Source organism: Bos javanicus, chromosome 22 (assembly GCF_032452875.1).
Source record: "Bos javanicus breed banteng chromosome 22, ARS-OSU_banteng_1.0, whole genome shotgun sequence".
Lineage (NCBI taxonomy): Eukaryota > Metazoa > Chordata > Mammalia > Artiodactyla > Bovidae > Bos > Bos javanicus.
This window is the reverse complement of record NC_083889.1, coordinates 23,780,962-23,805,771: the sequence shown is the minus strand read 5'-3', so window position 1 is coordinate 23,805,771 and position 24,810 is coordinate 23,780,962. Positions and strand designations below refer to the sequence as shown.

General features: G+C 39.8%; 1 protein-coding gene across 3 annotated transcripts in view; it reads left to right on the top strand.

Moving 5' to 3' along the window:
* Window positions 1-24,810, top strand: part of CNTN4 (contactin 4) — a 1,026,926-nt gene that overhangs the window by 491,771 nt on the left and 510,345 nt on the right. For all 3 annotated transcript variants that reach the window (XM_061396381.1, XM_061396379.1, XM_061396380.1), the window contains one exon: window positions 6,811-6,952. In XM_061396381.1, the coding sequence (XP_061252365.1) occupies window positions 6,898-6,952 (55 nt within the window). In that variant the 5' untranslated portion in view covers window positions 6,811-6,897. The remainder of the gene's footprint in view (window positions 1-6,810; window positions 6,953-24,810) is intronic.

Sequence of the window (24,810 nt, the reverse complement as noted above, 5' to 3'; positions counted from 1 at the left end):
AATAGTAGATATGTATTTATGGCTGGGTATTAAATTGCAGTAATGGAACCATACACAGAACTTAAAAGCAATGTATCAGTATCTCAAACAACTTTGATGTGTGAGAAGATGGTGTCATCTGAGGAATTGTGAGATGTCTAATTGGTTATGGCAAAGACATACTGACCACTGTTCATTTGACAGATTAAATCCTTTGAATGCACACCCTTTCTCTGACATATGATGCATCAGGGCTTCAGTGATTCTTAGAAGCAACCTGATCTAGATCTTCCTTTTATTGGTAAAGAAACGTGCCCAACAAGTAAATAACAGGACTGACCTAGGAACCACGTTGTTCTGAATCTCAATCCTGTGATCTTTTGAAATGGCACAGTGATTATTGGAATTACTTTTATTTTTTTTTAAGATGGTCTCCTGAGTAGCAAAGTGTAAAGGTCTAACATCAATGTAGAGTAAGGTTTTATAAGGAGAAAGTGTGTTGAAAAAGTAATAGTGCATATATACTCTAAGAAACTTTAATAAGAGATTTTTCAAAATTAGTGTGTAGAATCTTTTGGCACTCAAAATGTGTAAAAGATGTCCTTCAATGACTGAATTGATAAGATGTTGACTCTGCTTTTATGCCAGAGTGAATATTAATATAATCATTATATTTCTGGTTAAAATTGCCACAAGTGGCAGACACCACATGGTCTAGAAAGCCTTTAAAAATAGGGGTAATTGTCTACCTTAGCTGATCCTCTGTAGTTCCTCAAAGTCCTCTGTAATATGATCTTATGATGGAAATAGTCCCAATCAGCTATTGAGTAGGTGAGTACCATCTATATAAGATGGTACATCTCATGTATGCCTACCTGTTGGTTAATTGATGCAGTTTTCCAAATGTATTATTCAAACATTTTATATCTTCTTTACACTATTCTCTTCATATTTTAAGATGCTTGGGACACGCTATTCAAAGAGAAACCAAGCAAGACACATTTTCTCACCTTCCTGGCAGACTGCTTATTGCACTGTCCACTGAAGCAGGGACGATCTCAAAGAAACAGTTGTGGAAATATGTTTCTTGTAGAATATAGAGTAAAAATCTGGTGCAAGGAGACAATGTATTAAGCTAATTTGATTGATATTAATTTTCACTGTCCAAGAAAAACCTGTAGACCAGATACCGTAGGATACACAGTATAGAGTATCTATACCACTAAGCTGGTATACAAACTAAGTTATATAATCAGTAATCTTTTCTACCCAGCTGAATTGCCATGCCTTTGTGGATATAGACCTTGACCTTGACTCTGCATTCTGCATATAGCCATGTGAATAATGAGCACTCAAATATATGTGTTGACTGATTGAATATTAAGATTTGACTACATACCATCTTCCCTTGAAATGATTGACATCTGGCTTTCTGAGGAAGCTGAATTTCTGTCTTGCTTTCAGTTCTGCTCACTGCTTTCTTGCCATTATGATTGACTGCACCCCTTATTAGTTAATTTTAGAATTAGAAAATGCTCAGCTATACACTGGGAACTGTGGATGATCATTTTTAACATTCTTGCCTTAAGAATGGCTGCATTCTAAATAGTAATTAGCCAGAAAATAATCATTCTTGTTGTTTTTACACTTAAAGGGAGAAAAACTTCACAGTTGTGTTCTTGACAAGAAGAATTATGAATTGACACTAGTGAAATATGGTCTTCTAACAAAGTCTCAGCTCTAAAACCCATGCTCCACTTTATATTATGAATATCACACAGATTGTGTACCTCTGATCAGTGATGCTGGCTTCTGTTTCTGCAGAACAGCATGAAAAGCAGAGTTAGAAAAGAGGCAGCATCAGAACTTTATGTCATTATATGAAAGACACATCACTTTACTTACATTTCTGTCAATGTGTTAGAAAAGAGAAGTATGAAGTAGGAAGACATAGATTTGAACACTGGCTCTGTTGATTTAGAGATGTTTGACCTTGAACAAGTTCCGTAGACTCTCATAGTCTAATTTCCAGTATTATAGTTTTATAGAGGATAGTGACATCTGACCCCGAAGTGTTGCTATGAAGGTTAAATGAAAAGGGAATATCAAAGCACATGGTAGACACATGAAAGATGTTAGCTAAATTTATTCTTTCTCTGACACTGTTTATTGATTTCCTGCTCTGTGCCATGTACTATCCCATGAGCCTCTTAAATACCAATGATTAAGACAAATATTCCTACCTTTATGAAGTTTACAATCTGAGAGGAAATTTGAACTTATAATAATAATAATAATGGAGATTTACTTTTAAAACATAAATTGGGTAAAGTTTACAACACATGTGTGCAAAAGACAGGGTTCATGGTTTGAGTCCCAAACTGTAGACAAGCAAGTCTGTTTACAAAGATTAAGTGACTTTCCAAAATTGATAACTAGTGGCAAAACCTGGAAGAAAGAACTTAATTCCAATCTAGTGTTTTTATACATGAGGTTGTGAAAAATAACATACTTAGTATTTAGAGACGCAGATCCCCTGTTGACCAGAGGAGACAGGCAAAGGGCAGGACTAGATATTCTGTGATTCTGGGGGTTACATGTAAAGCAGATCCCCATACAGGGAAACCAAATATAATCAAAACTTTCCCCTGTTTAAAATCATCCCCATCCTCCTCCTAATCTTCATATTCAACTCTTTTCTCTGGCCAGGGAAGGTGAGGGTGGAGAACTGCATAGGGTCTCAGTTGTGGCACGTGAGATCTGCATGAGGGCTCCTCTTTGTCTGCCCAGGCTTCTCCGTAATTGTGGCATGTGGGCTCCAGAGCTCATGGGCTCAGTAGTTGTGGCGCATGGGCTTGGTTGCCCCATAGCATATGGGATCTTAGTTTCCCAACTAGAGATCAGACCTGCCTCGCCTGCATTGAAAGGCAGATTCTTAACCAATGGATCACTAGAGAATTCTCCACACTCTTTAATATATAGTCAACATCCTTTGGGGATCAGGCCCGTGGCTTAGGTGGTGGTGTACTATCTTTAACAAGGGAGATTACTAAGTGTCAAGGTCCTGTCCTCAGTGCCTTCCATACTTTCTCTTTAGACTACACAATAAGCCTGCATTATGGGTATTTTGGACATGAACTTAAGCAAGCTCCAGGAGATAGTTGGAGGACAGGGAGGCCTGGTGTGCTGCAGTCCATGGGATTGCAAAGAGTCAGACATCATTTAGCAACTGAACAGCAACATGGGTATTATTGTCATTACAGATGAGCCACACTGCTAGAGAATGTAGATTCAAGCGTAGCATCAGATGTGATTCTGTCCACTTTGCTCCTTCCATTATCTTGCTTTGCAGTAACTTGAACACTCTCTAAATTTTCATTTTCCATGTCCATGTCACTTGACTTGGCATTTCCTTCCTCCCTCTTATTTATCCTTTAAGACTCAGCTCAAACTATTAGCCCCTTTGGAGAACTTTTTTTTTTTTTTTTGTATTTATTTGTTGTTTATTTGGCTGTGTTGGTTCTTAGTTGTGTCATGCAGGAGCTTTCGTTGCAGTGCAGGGACTCTAGTTGTGGCTGTGAAGCATGTGGGTTTAGTTGCCCCAAGGTATGTAGGATCTTAGTTCCCCAGTCAGGGATCAAACCCATGTCCCCTGAATTGCAAGGTGAATTTTTAACACTAGTCCACCAGGGAAGTCCCTGGAGAACATTCTTGAAGCCCCTGCCCTACCCCATCCCCTGGCTCAGGTAGATGATGTTCCTTTGCATCCTTAGCACCTTGTCCTTCATAGATCTATCATGTGAATCACACTGAAATACAATGACTGGTTTAAACGCCTTTTTTGCCAAGTTAACAGTGAGCTCCTTGAGGGCAGGGCTCTTACCTCTCTGCACATACAACCCCTAGCCCTGCCTCTGCCCCCTAGTTAGCACATCTGCTTATTCATAGAGCTGAAATAGAACTATTTGGATACCAGCAGATTTTTAATTTAGTAGAGTGCTAAAACTAATCTTTATGTGATTAAACCCTATATGTAGAACCAGGACATGTAAGGAAGAACTGAATCATGATTTGTCTTAAACACTATATACTGAGTTCTTCAGCATGACTGTTGGAATATGAATTGTTTGAAGAGTTGGAGGCTAGAGGAGTTTTGCTCTGTGGAGTTCTGTGTAGAGATACACTGTGGAATTCTCAATTATTCATCTCCTTCTGGCTCTGCCAGCAAAAGCTCTCCAGTCCTGTTTCATTGTGTGGCCTCCTCCCCAGGATTTACGAGTCTAATTCTTGGTCAAGGTCCCACCGTTAGTGCTGAGTACACTACCTTTTGCTACAACCACCTTAGGATAAACCAGAGAGAGCTCTCAGCTGCAGGGGAGATCTATGACTGCCATAACTCTCGCCTCATCCCACAGCTTGCTTTCTGGTTCTGGCAGAAAACCGAAATTACAAAACTTTGTATCCTGCACCACAGCCCCACATGAGATTCATGAATCTTCACCTCCCTTCAGAAAACCCAGTTCTCTAGTTAAGACTGCCCACCAGACAAATTACTGTCAACTGCCCCATTATTTCTGATTAGTGAAGGTGAGCCTTACCTACTGAGAGGTAAATAAATGCCAATCAGGTTCTTGAAATCCTTCATCCTTAAAAATCTACAGCTCTTAACAGAACGTGCACTGTAAACAGCATCCTATCATGAATCAAATCTTTATGGTATAATTGGATACATTTTCTAAATTAATTTTAATTGCTTCAAGAAACTGCTTAACATTGTAGATCAATCCCCAGGTCTGAGATGACATTTCCCTCACAAAATTAATTATTAATACCCTGATCATTTGCTAAAAACATTAATAGTTTTCATTGATCAGCACATCCTGTTTATCTAAAATGGCCTAATCACCATGCATGTCAGAAGAGTATTTCAACATATCCAATTAGAGACACAACCTGCTTTTCAGCCACATCAGCAGATCAGAAGTTAAGAGTCCCTTTTGTCTTCACAACATATCTAGTCTGGTTTTATCAGAAACTGAGCTATTTAAGGGCACAAAGGACAGGAGAGTTCTCTAATGATGGTTCTTCACTTTCTATAAGCTTCCTGGTAAACATAAAGGCTTCTAAGTGATCACATGGTATCAATTAATGCTAAGAGCGCTTGATTAACGAGCTTGTGTTGGTCCATGTTCTCATGTAAACCTGTGTTCCGTCTGTGTTTTTCCTGATAAGTGGCAGTGAGATGAGAAGCCTCAGGTTATCATCAGCTTAAAAAAAAAAATTTCAGGGATACAGTAGTAATCACATCTAGCATTTGTATGGTGCTGTGTGGTTTTCAAAGAGGTTTCGTTTACTTAACTAAGAAGAGTCCTTTGAAACAAGCTTGGGAGGGAGGTTGAGTGGGATATATACCCAGGACCCTGTGACTTGTTATAACCTAAGCTGTAAAGAGAATGTGTCTCATAGTTCCTTAAATTTCTCGTTTATTCGATTAAATGATGAATAGGAAGAAGGATTCTGCTCATCTTTCAAATCCCAGTGGGAGCTCATCTTTTTTATGAAGTCCAGAAATGTCCCTCCTTTCCTTCACAATGGCATGTCGTGTTGCAGTTTTATGAAACTGTAGGGAGCTTGTACCCCATTGGAGTAGGAGATCCCTAGAGCTAGAGCTGGGAACTCTGTTTTAGCAGGTCCCATGCCTCACTAGTGTCTGGCAAGCAAAAGGCACTCCACAGATGCATAAATCCATGACTGGCTCGCAGGATGGACGGGAGAAGAGATGAGTGAATGAGAACAAGCCAAGCACAGTGTGGATTCTGTTTTATTGAGGTCATGTTGCAAAACTTTGGTACCTAAAGGCAGCTCAGCTTTGTTTGATTCCCTCGGCATTTTAAAAAATACTGTGAACTGATTTCCTACATTTAAAACTTGGGAGATTTTCAAAATAAATACTAGTATTTTCAACTGTTCTTTGATAAGTTGTAAATGCCCCTGCAACCCTGGGTTTGTACCCCTCATGTTGGCCATCAGCACGAGCTGAGGGGTACCTGCCCCTTCAAACAGAACAAGCCTGTGCCCTTCTGAGGGCTCATGAGTGCCTCCTGCTTAGCCCATCCACTTTCCTGCTATGTAGATTGTACACAGAACAAGTAGCCTCTCTTCACCATGGAGTTTTCCTGTTCTAAGATTCCTGGCTAACAGAAGAATTGCTGTTCTCACTCATGCCCTGGATTTGTCCAAAAGAACCTAGTAGATAGCTACTCATAGTTGGTAGGATTTTTGTCTGTAGGCACTGGAGCTGCACATTTCTGTTGTGTTTTAGGGATGAAACATAGAGTATTGGGGGAAAAATACTTGAAATCATGGGGTGGTTATTTATTTTTCACACATTTAATTCCATTCTAAGACTTCAGAATTTCTCCTTAAGGTCCATCAGGTCCTATTCTGTTCAATGACATTTCTTCTGTATTCACTATTTTGGGTATATTATTAATTGGAAAATAAAAAGCACAGCACCTGGATATTAAGGGACTGGAAAGGAACTTATAAAACGTAATTCAGTCCCCTGCCTTCGGGTTGGTTCTCTTCTAATCAGAAGCTGTTCTTACCTTCACTCAGTAGCCACAGGGATCTATCAGCCCCAGTCTCTACCCCAGTATCATTGGGAAGAAGGAAAAGAGGCTTATTTGCTTCATATTCAAAATTTAACATGCGTTCTCTTTTTCAGTAGTAGTTTTCCAAAAGTCACTTTTATTCATATTCAGTAAATTTGCAGAGACCACAAGGAGAAGTATTCCCAGATCTCATTGTCATGTCTCTTCTCCTCCACAGATTAAAGGTTGAACACAACTTTAAAGAAGCAGCCATTCTATTCACTTGTTATTGGACTTGAAACTCCTTTGACCTCGGAAACTGAAGATGAGGTTGCCATGGGAACTGCTGGTACTGCAATCCTTCATGTTGTGCCTTGCAGGTAGAGTGTCATTTGAAAACTTTTTGATTTAAAAATGCCACTGTATTTCACACTAATTCAAAAGTGGGCCTTCACTTTAGATGGCAATGATAAAATAGTAAGAGTACACGCTACTATGACATAGCGTTTGCCGACACCACTGAATGTACTCTCCTGATGGTCTTTTAGCGCCTCTTTTCATGGTGTTGTATCCAGAGCTAGACACTGATGTTTCGCCTGTCTGTCTGGTCCTTTTAGAGTTGTTTGAACTATTATTTGGTTTGAAAGTTGTTATTTTTGCTCATTCCAGCACTCAACTGTACAGAGATATTGGGCAATAAAGCTGCTTAGTCTCGTGTATTGCCTACTTTGATGTCAGTGGATGGAACTTTATCTGGATGACGCTTTCAATGTTTTTGTTGATGTCACACCATCCTTTCATACCTTTGTTTTCATTTGAGTACACCTATGGTTTAGCAGGAGCCATAAGCATAGACATGAGGCTTTTACCATACTTTCATGGCCAGCTGCTAGGCAAGGGCTTTGAGAAGTTCAGACATGCTGTTTATTACCTTCTTGGATCTCTGGAAGATAGGAGCCTGCTAGCTGACATACAGAACTCAGTGCTGATGCGGCCTATGTCCAGTATGCACTGAGAGTTGGTTTCCAGGTTGGGATGGTGGGAATCTTTCCATGTCTTTTTGAAATAAAACTAGTTGATCTGTTTTGTTATTCAGAGTGTCAAGTCCAAGATAGATACCTGGAATATATTTATGTTTTTATACCATAAAATAAAAGAGACTTTTTTAGTCATCACTTGATTCATGCATTCATTCAAATAATGTTACTGAGTACCTTACAGAGAAACAGAACAGTGTTAACATCTGTGGATATGCTCCTATGCAAGAAAGACACAGAAGTCTATTAGCTGAGTTCTAGAGCCATACTGACTTACAGCTGCTGCTGCTCCTGCTAAGTCACTTCAGTCGTGTCCGACTCTGTGTGACCCCATAGACGGCAGCCCACCAGGCTCCCCTGTCCCTGGGATTCTCCAGGCCAGAACACTGGAGTGGGTTGCCATTTCCTTCTCCAATGCATGAAAGTGAGAAGTGAAAGTGAAGTCGCTCAGTCGTGTCCGACCCTTCGCAACCCCATGGACTGCAGCCCACCAGGCTCCTCCATCCATGGATTACGGTAAATTACCGCGATTACTGTGTAATTAAAGGTAGTAATGGTAGTACTCCTGTATGTGGATCTCTTATGCATGCCAGACACTGCACTAAGCACTCAGTGTACTTTATTTCATTATCTCATGATCACTAAGAAGTATTTACTCTATTTTTATCACTGTTATTATTAATATTATTACTAAACCATTAAAAACTTAAGAAACTCACCCAAGGTCACCATGCTAGGAGATGGTAGAGCTAATAAGGTTCAGTCTCAGAGCTGACTAACTCCACATTCCATAGTTTTGACCAACATGTTATTCAGTCTTGTAGCTTTCTCATTGATTTCTTCAGTGTATGATTGTAAATTACTCTTTAAATTTTGGCTTTCATTCTTCCTGCTGCTGCTGCTGCTAAGTCACATCAGTCATGTCCAACTCTGTGCGACCCCATAGACGGCAGCCCACCAGGCTCCCCCATCCCTGGGATTCTCCAGGCAAGAACACTGGAGTGGGTTGCCATTTCCTTCTTCAATGCATGAAAGTGAAAAGTGAAAATGAAGTTGCTCAGTCGTGTCCGACTCTTCGTGACCCCATGGACTGCAGCCTACCAGGCTCCTCCATCCATGGGAGTCTCCAGGCAAGAGTACTGGAGTGGGTTGCCAGTGCCTTCTCCAGCTGTGGCATATAATATTAGGCTTATCATTCTTCCTAGGTTTTTCTAAATGTGAACCACCATCCACTTAGAAACTTTAGAAAACCCTAGCTTCAAAGCCTGAGCTTCTTTCCTTAGTTAGGTTTACAGCATCCTCACCATTCCCTGCTTATGGTCCTGTTGGCATCTAGCTGTCTCTTTTAGAAATATTACTTCTCACCCTCATCTGCTCAGGAGCTAAATGTCCACCACACAGCAGATGCCTCAGGTTCTGTGCCTCACTTCCTTTCTCCAGTCTTTTCATGGGCCTTGATCCTCCTGAAAGTCCTCAACTGGGACAATCTGTCTCTAACTTCTCCTGACTCTAAGATAAACGTCTACTTTAAAGTACAAGATCATGAATCAGTGTCTCAGTATTTGATTATAGCAATCTGTGGTCAAATTAACCCACTGTACACAGTAGATAACAAGAAATCAAAGGGTTAAAAACCAGTGAAGCCATTAATCTCTTCAGTGGTGTTTTAGAAAAACTAGAAATTCTCACCCAAGATGTGTACCTGTATCTTTTTTATGCACTTAACCTTTTGCAGGAAATCATTATATTGATTTTTTGAGGTGAGTCTTTTGTGAACTGGTTTACATGGCATTAATATTCCCTTACCATATGCCTTCTTCAGTGTAGGTAAAGTCAAACATTAATTAATGTTTTTGTTTTCTTGCTATTTGTCTTGATTTCATGAATTTACATAGTACTCAACACTGAATTCTGAACAGATTTCTTTAACTGCTCTTTCTTTTCCTTTTCTAACTTTCTTAGTTGTGTATTTCTTGATTAATTTTTGGCAAGGAAAACAGTTTGTCAATTATGTTTATCATAATTAGTGAATCTCAAATATGCTTTTTTTGTGTGATCTTTTTTCCTAAACAAGGTAGAAGATCCAAATAAATACACAGGTTTCTCCTACACGAGATGCACCTTAAAAGGTCTGCTAATTATTTAAGGAATTGATTAGTAATTTATGGTACAAGGACAGTGTTCTCTCTTACAAAGCTAGACTCAGTCTCTCACAACAATTTAAAACAAAATGTGACTATTGATGCTTAGTAGTCTGAAAATTCAGTCTCTACAAAATTGAGTTTTATTTTTCTCCCTCTTAATTTAAACAGGGAGCTCATAACCCTACTACTTAGAAGAACAAGGAAGCTAGTAAATGAATGAAGCATTCTTAAGGTCACACTGACTCCTGACAACAGGCAGTATAGGTGACTTTGAGAAACTGGACAAAACTTGTCCTATTAACGTGCCAACTGGTGCCCCACTCTGCTCCTATATGCCAGGTCTCCCAGTTTTTAGCTTTTATGAATAAATCTAATTATTGTTGCCAATCAACTCAAATTAATTTTAAAATAAAAATTGTAAGACTGTATGAGGACCTTCTTGGTGGTTCAGTGGTTAAGACTTCATCTTCCAATGAAGGGGGTTGCAGGTTCCATCCCTGGTTGGGAAGCTAAGATCCCACATGACTTGCGGCCAAATACCAAGAAACATAAAACAGAAACAAGACTGTAATAAATTCCATAAAGACTTTTAAGAAATTATCCACATTTTTGAAACATCTTTAAATAAATAAAAGGCTGTATGAAGCAAATCAGAATGGCCTTCCGGCAAGATGCTGTTCCTAGTTCACCAGGTTGCAAAGTCTGTTTCAAGCACTTAGTTTCTGTTGTGAGACACAGTACCAAATAAGTAGACCTTAGGGTCTCTACTAATTCTTCCTTTACCTAATAATGCTCTTCCCTTGAATGTCCCTATCTGTTGCCCTCTGGCCTTCTTTGAATCTGTGCTCAAATGCCACCTAATCAATAAGACTTTTCTTGACCACAGCAGATAAATAAAAGTAAATTAAAATAGCAGTAATTCCTTTCACCAATATTGTATACCCCTCTTCTTTCGTTTTCTTCAGAGGTCTTACCAGTATATGAATAGCTATGTGTTTTATTTGTCTTTATGCCGAATACCTTTCCCTACCAGACTGAAGCTTTGTTAAGGCAGACCTTTTGCATCTTTTTAGGTCACGGCTGTATGCCCAGCATCTCCAAACTGCATGGTACATAGTGCCAGTCACTGAATAAATAACCATATGTCAAATGAACAAATGCTGAGTACTGACCAGACATGAGTAAGAGAAAGCCGATCTCCAATTCCCACCTGTGCACTGGATCCAAGGCATGCCATCTCCTTCATGTTAAGGCAGTGAACCAGCCACCTCTAAGGCTGATTCATATAAATGTGTTTTTAAAATTAGATATAACATATGCAGTATTAAAATTTGTTGGTGTGCCTTGAACTCTATCTCTTGGTGTAGCACCCCCTTGTCAATATCTGCTTTTGAAAAGGGGGTGCTACATCAAGAAAGAGACTGTTCCCACTCTGTATTTTTCTGCCTTGAGTCTTCCTCTAAAGTCACAAGCAGGAGGAGCTTCGAGAAAGTAACTCCCTTCTTCAGTGTGGTCCACAAACCATGGGGCATGAGATTCAGCAGATAAAAGCCTCAGGGCCTGTCATTCAGAAAGATAAGCCTAGGCATGTTCCTCAGAGTTCCTTTGAGGTCCCCAGCAAGACAGAAGCCCTGTTGCCCATAATACACTCCCTGTCTTCTCCTTCTCACTGGACTTCCTGGAGTCATCTTCCAAATAAACTGTTTTCAGGTCCTTCTTTCAGGCTCTGCTTCTGGGGGAATCCAGACCAAAAACACGCACACACCAATTAGTAGCAGAGGAGAAGCCCATTATTGGTCACATCAGTAATTAGGACAAAACCAGACAGAAAACATGATTTTGGCAGAGGTTATTGAAGTGTTAACTGTGATATTGATCTGTTTGCATATATGCATGTGAGTACCTGCACGCATCACCAACTCAAGGGGCATAAATTTGAGCAAACTCTGGGAGATAGTGGAGGACAGGGGAGCCTAGTGTGCTGCAGTTCATGGGGTCGCCAAGAGTTGGACTCGACTTAGGGACTCAACGACAACAATAACCTGCATGCATGCCTCTACATAAATATGCCTGGAAGTATTATCCAGGTCCTGCAAATAGATAGTTTTAATTTTTTACTTGTTTTACTATTTACTAGTTTTATTATTAGCCAACTGATGGACAAGTCATTTTTGCCTCTCTGTGATTCAGTTTACACCACTGTATAATGAGGATATTGAACAGATACTCCCCTAGAGTCCTTTCTAACTCTAAGAATATTGTCTGCTGCCTGCTAAGTTGCTTCAATCATGTCTGACTCTTTGTGACCCCATGGACGATAGCCTACCAGGCTCCTCTGTCCATGGGATTTTCCAGGCAAGAATACTGAAGTGGGTTGCCATGCCCTCCTCCAGGAGATCTTCCTGATCCAGGGATCAAACCCTCATCTCTTATGTCTCCTGCATTGGCAGGCAGGTTTTTTTGTTTGTTTGTTTGTTTTTTTACCACTAGCACCATAGTTCTAACTAAACACATGGTTTGAAAGGCAGATATATATGCTGAAGGGTCAGAGCTAAGCTTGAAATTTTATTCATCTAATATGAAATTTCACATAGGTCCTGTGTGTTTTTTCTGTGTGTTACTGATTCTGTTCATATTGGCAGATTTGAGAAAAAGAATAAAATGACTGGTTCATATGTTCATATGGAGGAAGAGGTGTGAAGACATTTAAAAGTCCTCTGTAAATGGGTGAAAAAAAGTATGGTTGATGTATTCTCATTTGGCCTTGGTTTGAGAGAGGCTAAATATATTCCCACCTCTATAATGCAGTTGACCAAATTCAGCAATGATTTCTTTTTGAGAAAGTGCATCCTCTGCAAATGCAAGTATTTTGTTGTCTGTTCACAAGCTGCCTGCTGCTGTTACCACTGCATCTGGGACAGGCAGTGGAGAAAGGGTCCTGTTTATTTCAAGAGGCATATTCTGGGATTAGCAAACATTCTCGTAATTGGAGCAAGGAGGAGGCCCTGGTTGAATACTTAATCACAGGGTTGTAGCTTGAATCTGTGACAGTAAGAAATGCAAAAGTAAAGTGTCTCAGTCATGTCTGACTCTTTGCAACCCCATAGACTGTAGCCTGCTAGGCTCCTCCATCCATGAAATTTGAATACTGGAGTGGGTTGCCATTTCCTTCTCCAGGGGATCTTCCCAACCCTGGGACCGAACCCAGATTGCAGGCAGACTCTTTACCCTCTGAGCCACCAGGGAAACCCAAGAAACACAAACCAGGGTGCAATTAGAGTATATGGAGGCAATGTCCAGTGGTCCTCAGAAGGCATTTTAGGCTCAAGATGTGTCTTATATGTTAAACTGAAGTATATTATGGGTGTGTGTGTGTGTGTGTTAGTCACTAAGTCGTGTCCTACTGTTTGTGACCCATGGACTGTAGCCCTCCAGGCTCCTCTATCCATGGGATTTTCCAGGCAAGAATACTGGAATGGGTAGCCATTCCCTTCTCCAGGGGATTATGAACCAGGGGTTAAACTTGGGTCTCCTGCATTGCAGGCAGATTCTCTACCATCTGAGTCACCAGGGAAGCTCCTAGACTACGGATGCTTTTCTATTCTTCTAGGGTCTGGGAACATATATGCACAGTAGGAACCCCCAGTATTTGTTGGCATTGGTAGTAGAACTCGATAAGCACAATCTTATCAAATTTTCCCTTAATCACACATTCCTGCAAAGCTCAGGATCTACCCTAAAGATCCCAGCACCCCATCACTATCATGCCCATATAGCCCCACTAGGATGCAGAGCATACAGAAGTGAGTTTCAAAGTTGGCCTCACAACATAGCCAGCAGCAGTATTTCAGTTCTCAAACTCTTGTATTTTCCCCAGAGTAAACAGAAGAAGAGACAACTTTCAAATAATTCCCAATTCTAGACAGATATTAAACCCAGTACTGCCTCTGTTTTTGCAAAAGTAACAGGCATTCAATTAAGATCAAAACAGAGTTGAGTAAATGTCAGTTTTCATACAGCTACTGCAAAGCCTAGTTTTGCACTGAACTCTTATTTTATTGTTTCTCTTTCTAAGAAACTGTCTGGCCAGTGTAGCCAGCCATGCTGACTGCAGCCAAAGAATGGATTTCCTATTTCCTCTGTGCTGTCTTAGAACCATGGCCATGAAATGAAGCCAAGGTAGTAGAAAGATTTAGCAAGAAGAAAGTTAATAGCTAGATTAAAAAGCAGTGGGTCCAGTGAAGAAACTTTAGGAAAAGAATAGGGAGAAGTATACCCAGAAAATAATAAACAGCAAACAGAAAACTCCTTTTGAATATCAATTTAAGTCCTTAAAAACATTTCTCAGTTGAAAAATATTAATCAATCATGAAGATGTTGAGGTAAATAGAGAAACTGGCAGCAGTTTTATGTCCCCACCAGCATGGACAGATAGTAGCAGTGATACAAACCAAAAGTTATTAGAAATGTTCAATTTAAGATCTCTCCTGAAGCAAAATCATTAATGGCTTCATTAGATATGCTCAGCTAGCCTGGACGCCTCGGATGCCTTCACTATAAATAAAACTCTCGTACTGATAGAGTCTAGGACATGTTGTATCTTAAAAAAATGATCTGATGAATGAAACACACTAGGAAGAAAGGAGAAAAGCAGATGGATGAAAAATCCAAATGTTGTATGCATTTAATATCAGCTTGTGTGATGATGCCTGGTTAAATATAGGATTCCTCAGAACTTGAGGATGGGTGAAGGAACAGCTGTGGAGTCTCCTACCATGCCAAGAACACCACCCAAAAGCATGGGCTTTGAAATGAAAGAGAGAAACCTGTCACTTATCAGCTGTGTGGTCAAGCTATTTTATCTCCCCAAGACTTGAGTTGCTTTTTATTTTTTATAAAATAAAATAGACAGAATACATGTTTATTGGGTTGTCTGTGAGAGTTGAGGTCATGTATATGTTCTTTGTACTTAGTGCAGTGTCTGATTCGAGCAAGCACCAGTGACTGTGGTTTGTCGTTCACTGAGTCATTAGCCTGTATTTGAGGACCCACCAGTGCTAGGATTGTGGTGCTCTCTAAGAATGTAATTTAGCTCTAAGTGAAGGATTGGTCCTGTCCTCTTTGCCCTGATGCTGCTGCTGATGCCACCAGTCAGCTTCTTAGCACACAAGTATCCCACCCTTTAGTGATTGAAGGTTGGATAACAGAGTTTATAGCACATTTGTTGCCTTTCCCCCACCTTTTTGCTGTTTGACCTCATCCATAAAGTAGAAATATGATAAGCTTCTCTGAAAAATAAATACCTCGTTGATTAAACTCATATGTGTAGAGCACTTAGGAAGAAATTTTCACTTAGTAACATGTGTTAATTGCTATTAATATCACTGTCATTTTCATTACCAGCAGCAACAAGCCAGTGGGCGTCCATATACATGTTTAGCAGCCACACCTTCGAGGATCTGCCTCCTGGCAGCAAGGCCCCTGACAGCTGGAGCCGTTTATCTGGGGGTCTGGCACTGTAAATGCACTGTAGAGATATCTATGACAGAACTCCTAGCAAGTTGCAGATTAAGGGTTCTAAAACGAGAAGGATCTGGTAGTTCAAAATGACAGGAAAAAAAAAAGATTTTTAAAATGAGTTTTAAAAATTAAGATAAATAAAGGAGCACATAGAAGTCCCTAATGCATGTGGTGGAAAGGGCTGGAATGGACTCCCTAGTGGACCATACCCTTCCATTCTTCTCTCCTCTGAAAAACTCCCGTTGGTGTTGTCAACCAGGTATTTCACCTGTACAAAGAACAGAGTTAGTTAACAATGTAGCCCCATACCACCATAATAATCCCCTTAATTTGTTTAGCACTTGTTAGTCTATAAAATATTTGCTGAACGATCTGTTTCACAAACTCATTGGAGGCTAGAGACCACTACAATAATAATGTCAAGAGTAAACATTTATTGAACATTTCTGTGCCAGATGTAGTATGGCATTCTTGAGTACAGGATACCATTGAACCTCAGAACAACCCGTTCCTAGATGAGGGGCTATGTGCCCTGCCCAAGGAATCAGAGCTCTTACGGGTCCAAGGCAGTGTTTGAATCTGGGTCCATCAAGTTCAAAAGCCAGGACCTCTAACTGTTTTGCTGTAATATCCATTGACACATAGTACCTGTTATCATGGGGCTTGCCATCTTATAAAGTATTATAAGCCAGTGGGCCTCAAAAATGTAGTCTGTGGATGAGCAGTATCGGCAACTCCTGATAACTTATCAGAAATGCAGGTTCCTGGGCCCCAGGCCAGACCTATAGAATCATAACCTCTGGAGGTGAGTTCATGTTCCTCCTCCAGGCAACTGTGATGCTCACAAAAGCCTGAGAGTCATAGTAAATGCTCTTGAGAGGCAAGTAGAGCAGAAATTGTCATTATCCCAATTTTACATATGAGAACCCGAGTGGTCAGGGACCCGCTCAAGGTTATATGCCTGACATCAATGGCACAGCTGAAATCTAGACTTTCTGATTCATAATCTAGTGGTTTATTTTTCCCCCTAGTGTATATGCTGCCTTTTTACTCAGGTCAGCCTAGCTTTCAGGGCAACTTATTGAATACTTGATGATACAAAGGAAGGGCTTTTTACGTTGAAGAGGTGTCCTGAGTATTGAAATCATTTAATTTTTCTGCTGGGCCTTTTTTCCTGGCCAGTGAACCACTAACAGTGTGGTATTGGTCTGCACTCTTTCTCCGTTTTTTGATGCAATAAATGCAAAAAAAGAGATATTATTCCATAATTTTAAATAAAGATAGAACTATGTTACACAATCTTTGGAGAGTAGAAAACAAAGGAGAATGTCTCCTGAGCCTACAGCTAGAGTACGATTACTGATCATTTTGGTAAACAATAAGGTACATGTTGTTAGGTGTGAGTTCTGTGCTTGGAGTGATAAAAGAAAAATAGCTTTCATATTTTGCAAAACCCCTAGTGGATTGCTGGGATGTTTTGTCTTCTCAAAGTAATCAAGGATTCTTTCCCTTAAGAAAAGTAACAGATTATTTTGTTAAAGAAAGAAATGATTCTAAGGCAGAGGGCCCACCCCCTCAGTTCTCAATTAAGACCTATCTCAAAGGTTCTCATTTCTAAAGCAAAGTTTTGGAAAATGACCATGTAGGACTTTTCCTCTAAAGGCTTTAAAATTACATTCAAATTAGCCACATGTGGCTGTTGCACACTTGAAATATGGCCAGTCCAAACTGAATTACCAGAATCTGTAATACTTTCCTAGGGCTGTTGTAACAGATTACTGCTAGCTCAAGTGGGTTAAAACAACAGAAATGTATTCTCTCACAATTCTTGGGCTAAAAGTCTGAAATCAAGATGTTGGCAGGGTTGTTCTCCCACAGAAGGCTCTAAGGAAGAATCATTCCTTGCTCCGTTTTACCTTCAGGCTGTGGCAGAATCCTTGGTGACAATTGGCTTGTAGATATATCAGTCTTATCTCCGTGTCCAACTTCACGTCATCTTTTTTGCATCTGCAGGGCAGCCTTGGACGTGGGAAATCTCCTGAAAAAAAAAAAGGAATATAGGGAATTCCTTGACAGTCTAGCGATTCATACTTAGCACTTTCACTGCCAGAGCCCAGGTTCAATCCCCAGTCTGGAAACTAACATCTTGCAAGCTGTGTGACACAGTAAAAATGAAAAGAATGAGTGTAAAATACCTTGTTGGTTATTTTTATGTCAATTATGTTGAAATGAGTATGTTGGGTTAAATAAAACATATTCATTTTACCAGTTTGTTTTTACTTTCTCTTAATGTGGGTACTGGGCTTCCCAGGTGGCGCTAATGGTAAAGAATCCACCTGCCAATGCGGGAGACACAAGAGATGTGTGTTCGATCCCTGGGTCAGGAAGATTCCCTGAAGAAGGAATTGGCAACCCGCTCCAGCATTCTTGCCTGGAAAGTCCCATGGACAGAGGTGACTGGCGGCTATGGTCCATGGGGTCACAAAAGAGTCAGACATGATTGAGTGCGCGTGTACACACACACACAGACACACACACAGACACACACACACACACACACACAATGTAGGTACTAGAAAAATTTAATTACGTATGTGCCTCACATTATATTTCTATTAGAAAGCAATGTCATAATAGATAAAGCAACTCACCTACTAATTCTTAACCTATAAATGTAGCTGACAATAATCACCTCCTTTTCTTTTCTTTGTAGGGGTAGAAACTCTGGTTGGTAGACCTGAAGGGGAGTTGGTTCAGGAAAAGTGTAGATGGGAAAGGTACAAAATGTAAATTTGCAAAGTCCCTAACTCAAAGAATAGGGTGAATGAGTCTCCTTGAAGATTTTAAACTTCGTAAAGTTAGGGATATTTGTTTTATTCACTGGTTTTAAGAGGCACATGGGATAGTACATGACAGAGAGCAAGCCGTCAATAAATACTATGTAAATGACAGAATAAATATAACATCTTTTGTGGCTCTATTAGGTGCTTCTACATTCCCTTCTTTTTGAATCTTCTTAACAACCCTAGAGATCAGGCATCACTAATCCTCTATAAAATTATAGTCTTGGAAATTAGACTATAATAGGCTATGGAATTCATTCAGAGTGAAACATCTAGTGATTGACAGAGCTAATATTGACATCTACATCTTCATACTCCAAGTACTATGCTCTTTTCTATCACAGGCCCTCTAAGATGCCTTCAGAGAGGAAATGGTTCATAATCTTATATCCAGCAAAAACAGTGAAGCAGGGAAGACCAGAGGATTTTTTTTTAAGTACTTCTGGAGAACTTTCAAATTGTATCATCCAAAAAAGAAGTAATTTATACACAAATATTCATAGCCTCAGGCCTCCTCAGTGGCTCAGTGGTTAAGAATCCACCTGACAATGTAGGAGACACAGGCAGGGATATTTGTTTTGATCTCTGATCCAGGAAGATCGACTGGAGAAGGAAATGGCAACCCACTCCAGTAGTCTTGCCTGGAAAACTCCCATGGACAGAGGAGCCTGGCATGCTACAGTCCTGGAGTTGCAAAGAGTCAAACATGACTTAGTGACTGAACAGCAACAATATTTATAGCATTATTTGTCACAATAGCCAGAAATTGGAACAACCCAGATTTCCATTAATTGATGAATAAATAAACAAAATGCCTTGTGTGCATGCAGTGGAATACTATCCAGCCATAGAAAGGAATACTGATATCCTAACATGGATAAACCTTGAAAATTTTATATGAAGCTACTCACAAAAAGCCACATACTAGATGAATCTATTTACACGAGATGTTCAAAATAGGTAAATCCATAGATAGAAAGTTTATTAGTGAACCATAACAGCACTTAGGAGGGTACAGGATGTGATTGCTATTGGATATGTGGTTTCTCTTAATATACCTGTGGTGGATTCATTTTGATATTTGGCAAAACTAATACAATTATGTAAAGTTTAAAAATAAAATAAAATTAAAAAAAAAAGAATAAAAACGCTACTAGAAACAGTATAATGGAACAGCAAAATAAAAGAATAGAATATTTAAAAAAAAAAAGAATGATATTCTATAATTAATCTAATGATGGTTGAACAACCTTCAGTTCGGTTCAGTTCAGTCGCTCAGTCGTGTCCGACTCTTTGCGACCCCATGAATCGCAGCACGCGAGGCCTCCCTGTTCATCACCAACTCCCGGAGTTCACTCAGACTCACGTCCATCGAGTCAGTGATGCCATCCAGCCATCTCATCCCTTATGGATATATAATACTAAAACCCACTTATCTTAGTTTGTTCAAGCTGCTATAACAAAATATCACAGACTGGGTGGCTCAGAAACCATAGAAATTTATTGTTCACAGTTCTGGAGGCTGGAAGTTCAAGATCAAGATATAATGTCAGTGAGGTTCTGATCAGAGACCTCTCCCAAATGACAGACTGTCCACTTCTCTCTGTGTCCTTATATGGAGAAAGAGGCAAGAGTCTCTGCAGTCTGTTCTGTGAAGGTGCTAATCCCTTTCACATGGGCTCTGCCCTCAGGACCAAATCACCTCCCGAAGACCCCACCTCCTAATAGCAGCTCATCGCATCACACAGGGCATGCATTCTCAACACAGGAATTTAGAGGGACATGATCATTCAGACCAGTGCCTGTGTGCATACGCAGTGCCTGCATGCATACACACTGCCTGTGTGCGTATGCAGATTCTTTATGACCTCATGGACTGCAGCCTGCCAGTCTCCTATGTCCATGGAGTTCTCCATTCAGACCAGAGCAACACTTCATGTTAAGAGGGTGAGTTACATGCTGTATGAATTATATCTCAGCAAAAAATAAACCTTCTGAGAAGCAAAACTAACACAAGCATTACTCCCTCCAGAGAGAGTCTGTCTTGCTGTCAGGAAGCCACGGTTACTAGAGCCAACTGCCCTCAGACGTGATCCAGGGGACTGTAATCCTATCTGGTTGTTTTTATCTTATAGGCAAGTTGACTGGGTTGACCAGGGACACTCAGAAAAATTGGTGGCATAATCTGAGTACAAGTTTCTCAATGCACTCAGCGCACTCACTGCAGTCCCAGTCTCTCTTCCACTTCCAAAGGGCAGCTACTGCAATAAGTGGAAAAGAATGAGAGATAAACCTTTCTGGGAGCATGAACTCTCTGAGTTTAACTCACCCAAGGTGTCATATTGAATTCCTGGGGAAGAGAGAGAGGTGGAAGGAGAGCTCTGTGCTATGAGAGTGGTCCTGAAGAGTCAGAAAGTGCATTGACTTCACCAGTTTTCAATTCTGTCTCAGGTGGGTATCTGTAGGAAATAGACATCTTTTCATTATCTGTCTGTCTATACCAAACCCCTTGGTGGCCAAAACTAAGAACACATATTGGGACTTCCCTGGTAGTCCAGTGGCTACAGATCCACTTTGCAATGCAGGGAATGTGGGTTCGATCCCTATTTGGAGAACTAAGATTCCCACATGCTGTAGAGTAACTGAGCCTGTGCTCCAGAGTCCTTGTGCCACAAGGGAAGTTCCCACATAACAGCAAAGATTTTGTGTGCTGCGACTAAGACCTGATGTAGTCAAAATGAATACGTAAATATTTTAAAAATACGAATTGAATCTGTGATTAAACCACACCTCCCCCCCACCCCCCAAACCACATCAGAGGGTTATGTCCCAGGTCAAAGTCTTAAAAATACTTTTGATGCAAAGAGAAGGTGATGTCCTGGATAAAGAGTGCCTGAGGGAAGTGTGATGCCGTGTATATTATTGAAAAGATATGAAAGCAGCAATGCATATGTTGCTTGAACTACTTAAGTAAAAGAAATAAAAAATCAATATAAACTCCCTCATTCCAGCTACAGTGCTTCCACATAGGTGACATCTACACCAGAAAGAAATTAACACAGTTTGAGATACATTCTGCTTGTTGATGTGGAAACTAGCCTCCAGACAAGCAACTGGAGAAAGGAAAGGAAGTGTTACTCTCTTCTAAGGAACTTTGAAGTGGTTAACGTATCGGTTCCTTGCAGGAAATAGTTACTTCCACAGTCAGAGATTTACAGCTGTCAAAGCTGTGCTCTCATCCAGTCTTTCTTTGGGCAGATTTGAAAACCAGTGAGCAAAAGAATGGGTTTGTTTGCCCGAGCTCACATGGCTAGAGGCTTTCAGGGGAAGGATTAAATTGGTAAGGTTTGCTTTCCTTTTCTCTCGATAATAATAACCCTTCCTGATTTGGACTTCATAATTGTTTTCTTATTACATCATAGCATGTCTTAACTCTGTTTATGTAAATGGATATTGAATTTTATTATTACAAGTGTTGAGGACAAAAGTTTTTGATTGCCTTTGTCATCTGTTTTCCAACTGGAGATGATTTTTAGTAGGTTGTAATAATTCCCTATAGACTTTTTATACAGTAGCAAAGCAATTAGGAGAAGAGATTACTTTCTTAAAGTTAGAACTTTTTTATTTCTTTAAAAATACTTACACACTTTTTATTAATTTATTCACTTATTTGGTTATTTACTAAGCATCTATTACATTCTACATAGTGATAGATGTTGGGTATACATAGTTATTTGTGGTTTAGTCCAGGGATTTAAGGAATTTATAATCTTGATTTTAGATCTTGAACTTAAATCCAGATTTAAGTGAGAAATATAGACAAAATACAGTATTCTTCTCAATGAACCATAATGTTGAAATATTGGAACCTATTTCCTTGGTACAACCTACAGTGGAGAAGACCATGATCCTGGGGTGAGATAAATCTGGGTTGAAAACCTTTTTTTCAGTGTACCTACTAAGTGTATGAATTTGAAGAAATAGCCTAATTCTCTGAGAAATTAGATATGAAATACTTAGCACAATGACTGAGCTATGATTAGGGTGTGATAACAATGTCCATTGCATTCATTTATCGATAATAAAGATCATGACCTTCTCCCCATTTACCAGTGAGTCCCAATGCAAGCAATATATTTCCATCTACTTCATAGATGTCAGTGGCTTCTGCATGACATTGTATAAATAAAGAGGGAAGAAAACAGTGAGAGTGAGAGAGGATAACATGCAAAAATCTGGTCTGTCGTGAACACTTCTGTGTAGGAAATGTCAAAAATGAGGATGTTTGAGTTCGTTGTGAAGCTGACTAGGAAGGGGGCAGCTCTTAACCTCCTTCATAGGTAGGAAAGGAAAAGAAGGCAAGATTGATGACTGTTTCTCCTATGTAATTATATTATTCTGAGAATAAATTGTATCTTATTTATAGCTCAGTTGGTAAAGAATCCACCAGCAATGCAGGAGATCCCAGTTCGATTCCTGGGTCCGGAAGATCTGCTGGAGAAGGGATAGGCTATGCACTCCAGTATTCTTGGGCTTCTCTAGTGGCTCAGCTGGTAAAGAATCCACCTGCAATGCAGGGAGACCTGGGTTTGATCCCTGGGTTGAGAAGATCCCCTGGAGAAGGGAACAGCTACCCACTTTACTATTCTGGCCTGGAGAATTTCTTCATGGACTCTATAGTCCATGGGGTCGCAAAGAGTCAGACACGACTGAGTGGCTTTCACTTTCACTCTATAGCTGTATAGATACAAATGTTTATAAGCATTTTATTACTGTATATTTACCCTGTATCTTGAGCCATATGCTTTATATTTGAATTAGAGAATATTCAAAATAGAAACATTTTATCATCCATCTAATATTTTACTGTTAATTATTATTTTACCTGATTTTTCACTTTTCTTACTATTGAAACATTACAGTCTTGGGCAAGGTATTCATTATTGATAATGATGATGATAATAACAATACTAATAATAACAGCATTAATTACTGTCTACCTCTATCTGACCTAAATGCTTAAATACATTATATAAATTATATCAGGTTCAGAGTAGCCCTAAGATGGCTAATATCATCACATCTGCATCATAGGGGAGGGCAACTACATCATAGTGGGTGAAAATCATGCAGGAATGGCTTCACCAACACCAGCTTCATTCTGCCTCTCTCACCTGGTCCACACCAGCCTCAGACCTTACCAGGGACCTTCCTGAGCAGCACTCTTATTTTTGTAGATCATCTCCTGAGCAGGAACTCAACTTTCTATCCTTCCACAGTGCCTGTCAGCTTTACCCTTCATCATCTTCCTCCTTAGTTACTAGTTAACCCATTACTCTGGAGAAAATCAAATTAAACTGAGTAGATTGTTATGTCCCAAAATAGCTTAATTTTTTTGTATGTAGTCACAGTGTAATGATCCTGCTTTCTCTCCAAGGGGGTATCTTTCGCCAACTCCCAACATTTTATATCCCTTTGAATGTCACTGTTTTCTTTCCACCCCCTGGGGTAGTAGTCATTATCTCTTCCTCTGGCTTACTCCTGGTATGTTTTCTCCCTCCCTCCTATCTTCCTTTGCTTTCTCAGTCTAATTATATCTTAGCTTAGAATACAGATGTAAAGCTAATGAAATTGTCTTTAAACACTCCTTCAAACTCCAACTGTTCACCTCCCTCTGAGTTGAAATGAGTGAAGTTTTAATTTATTTAGTTAAAACTTACTAGGCTAATGTATTCATATACTCAAATACAGTATACACTTTGAGTGGGCTTCCTAGGTGGCGCAGTGGTAGAGAATCCACCTGCCAACACAGGAGACAGAAGAGGCACAGTTCCATCCCTGGGTCAGGGAGATCCCCTAGAAGAGGGCGTGGCAACACACTGCACTATTCTTGCCTGAAAAATACCATGGACAGAGGAGCCTGGCCGGCAACAGTTCATAGGGTCACAAAGAGCTGGACACGATTTAGCAACTAAAACAACAATACACTTTGTACAAGGTATCTTCTATGCTTCCTTTAAAGGAAAGGGTGAAATTCTCTAACAAAGTCTTGTCCATAGACTAAACTACTGCCTCGACTGTCGGAATTGTGATAATTCAAGGAACAAAGCAAAACCCCAATAAATTCTCATCTTTGAGCAGAAGAATAAATAATAAAAGTGCAGCAGTATTTGTCTGGGTCAATATATTTTGCCAGAACTTGATATGATACTCTCTGTAGAATTTCTCTGAAAAGCTATGAACTTCTGATAAGACTGGAAAGTAAGGGTTGCACACAAGTGATCTTTGTCAGCTAAAAACTGTCAAGTGAAAATGAATTTTCCCCTCCTATTTTTTCTCTTAGGCAGAGTTCTTGGATGCCCTCTTTGGGAACGTTTGTCTCCCCAGTGGTGTGATATTTGCACAAAAACTTGGTTTTAATATAATGTTTATCTGACTGGAAATAGAGTCAAGTTTGAAGTTGCTCTGGATTCCTTGTGTGTCCCTTATGATTTCTTAGACTTGTTCTGTTCAGCTGCATTCAAGATGAGAAAAGGGAAAAAGATTATCAATCTATTACACTTCATAATTGTTTATGATTTCATATTATCTAAACAAATCCTCAATTTAGTAAATAAATAAATGAATAAATGTTTTGTTCAGTGATTTGGAATCACTTTTGAAAAACAATGCAACTATCTGTAGTAATGAATGA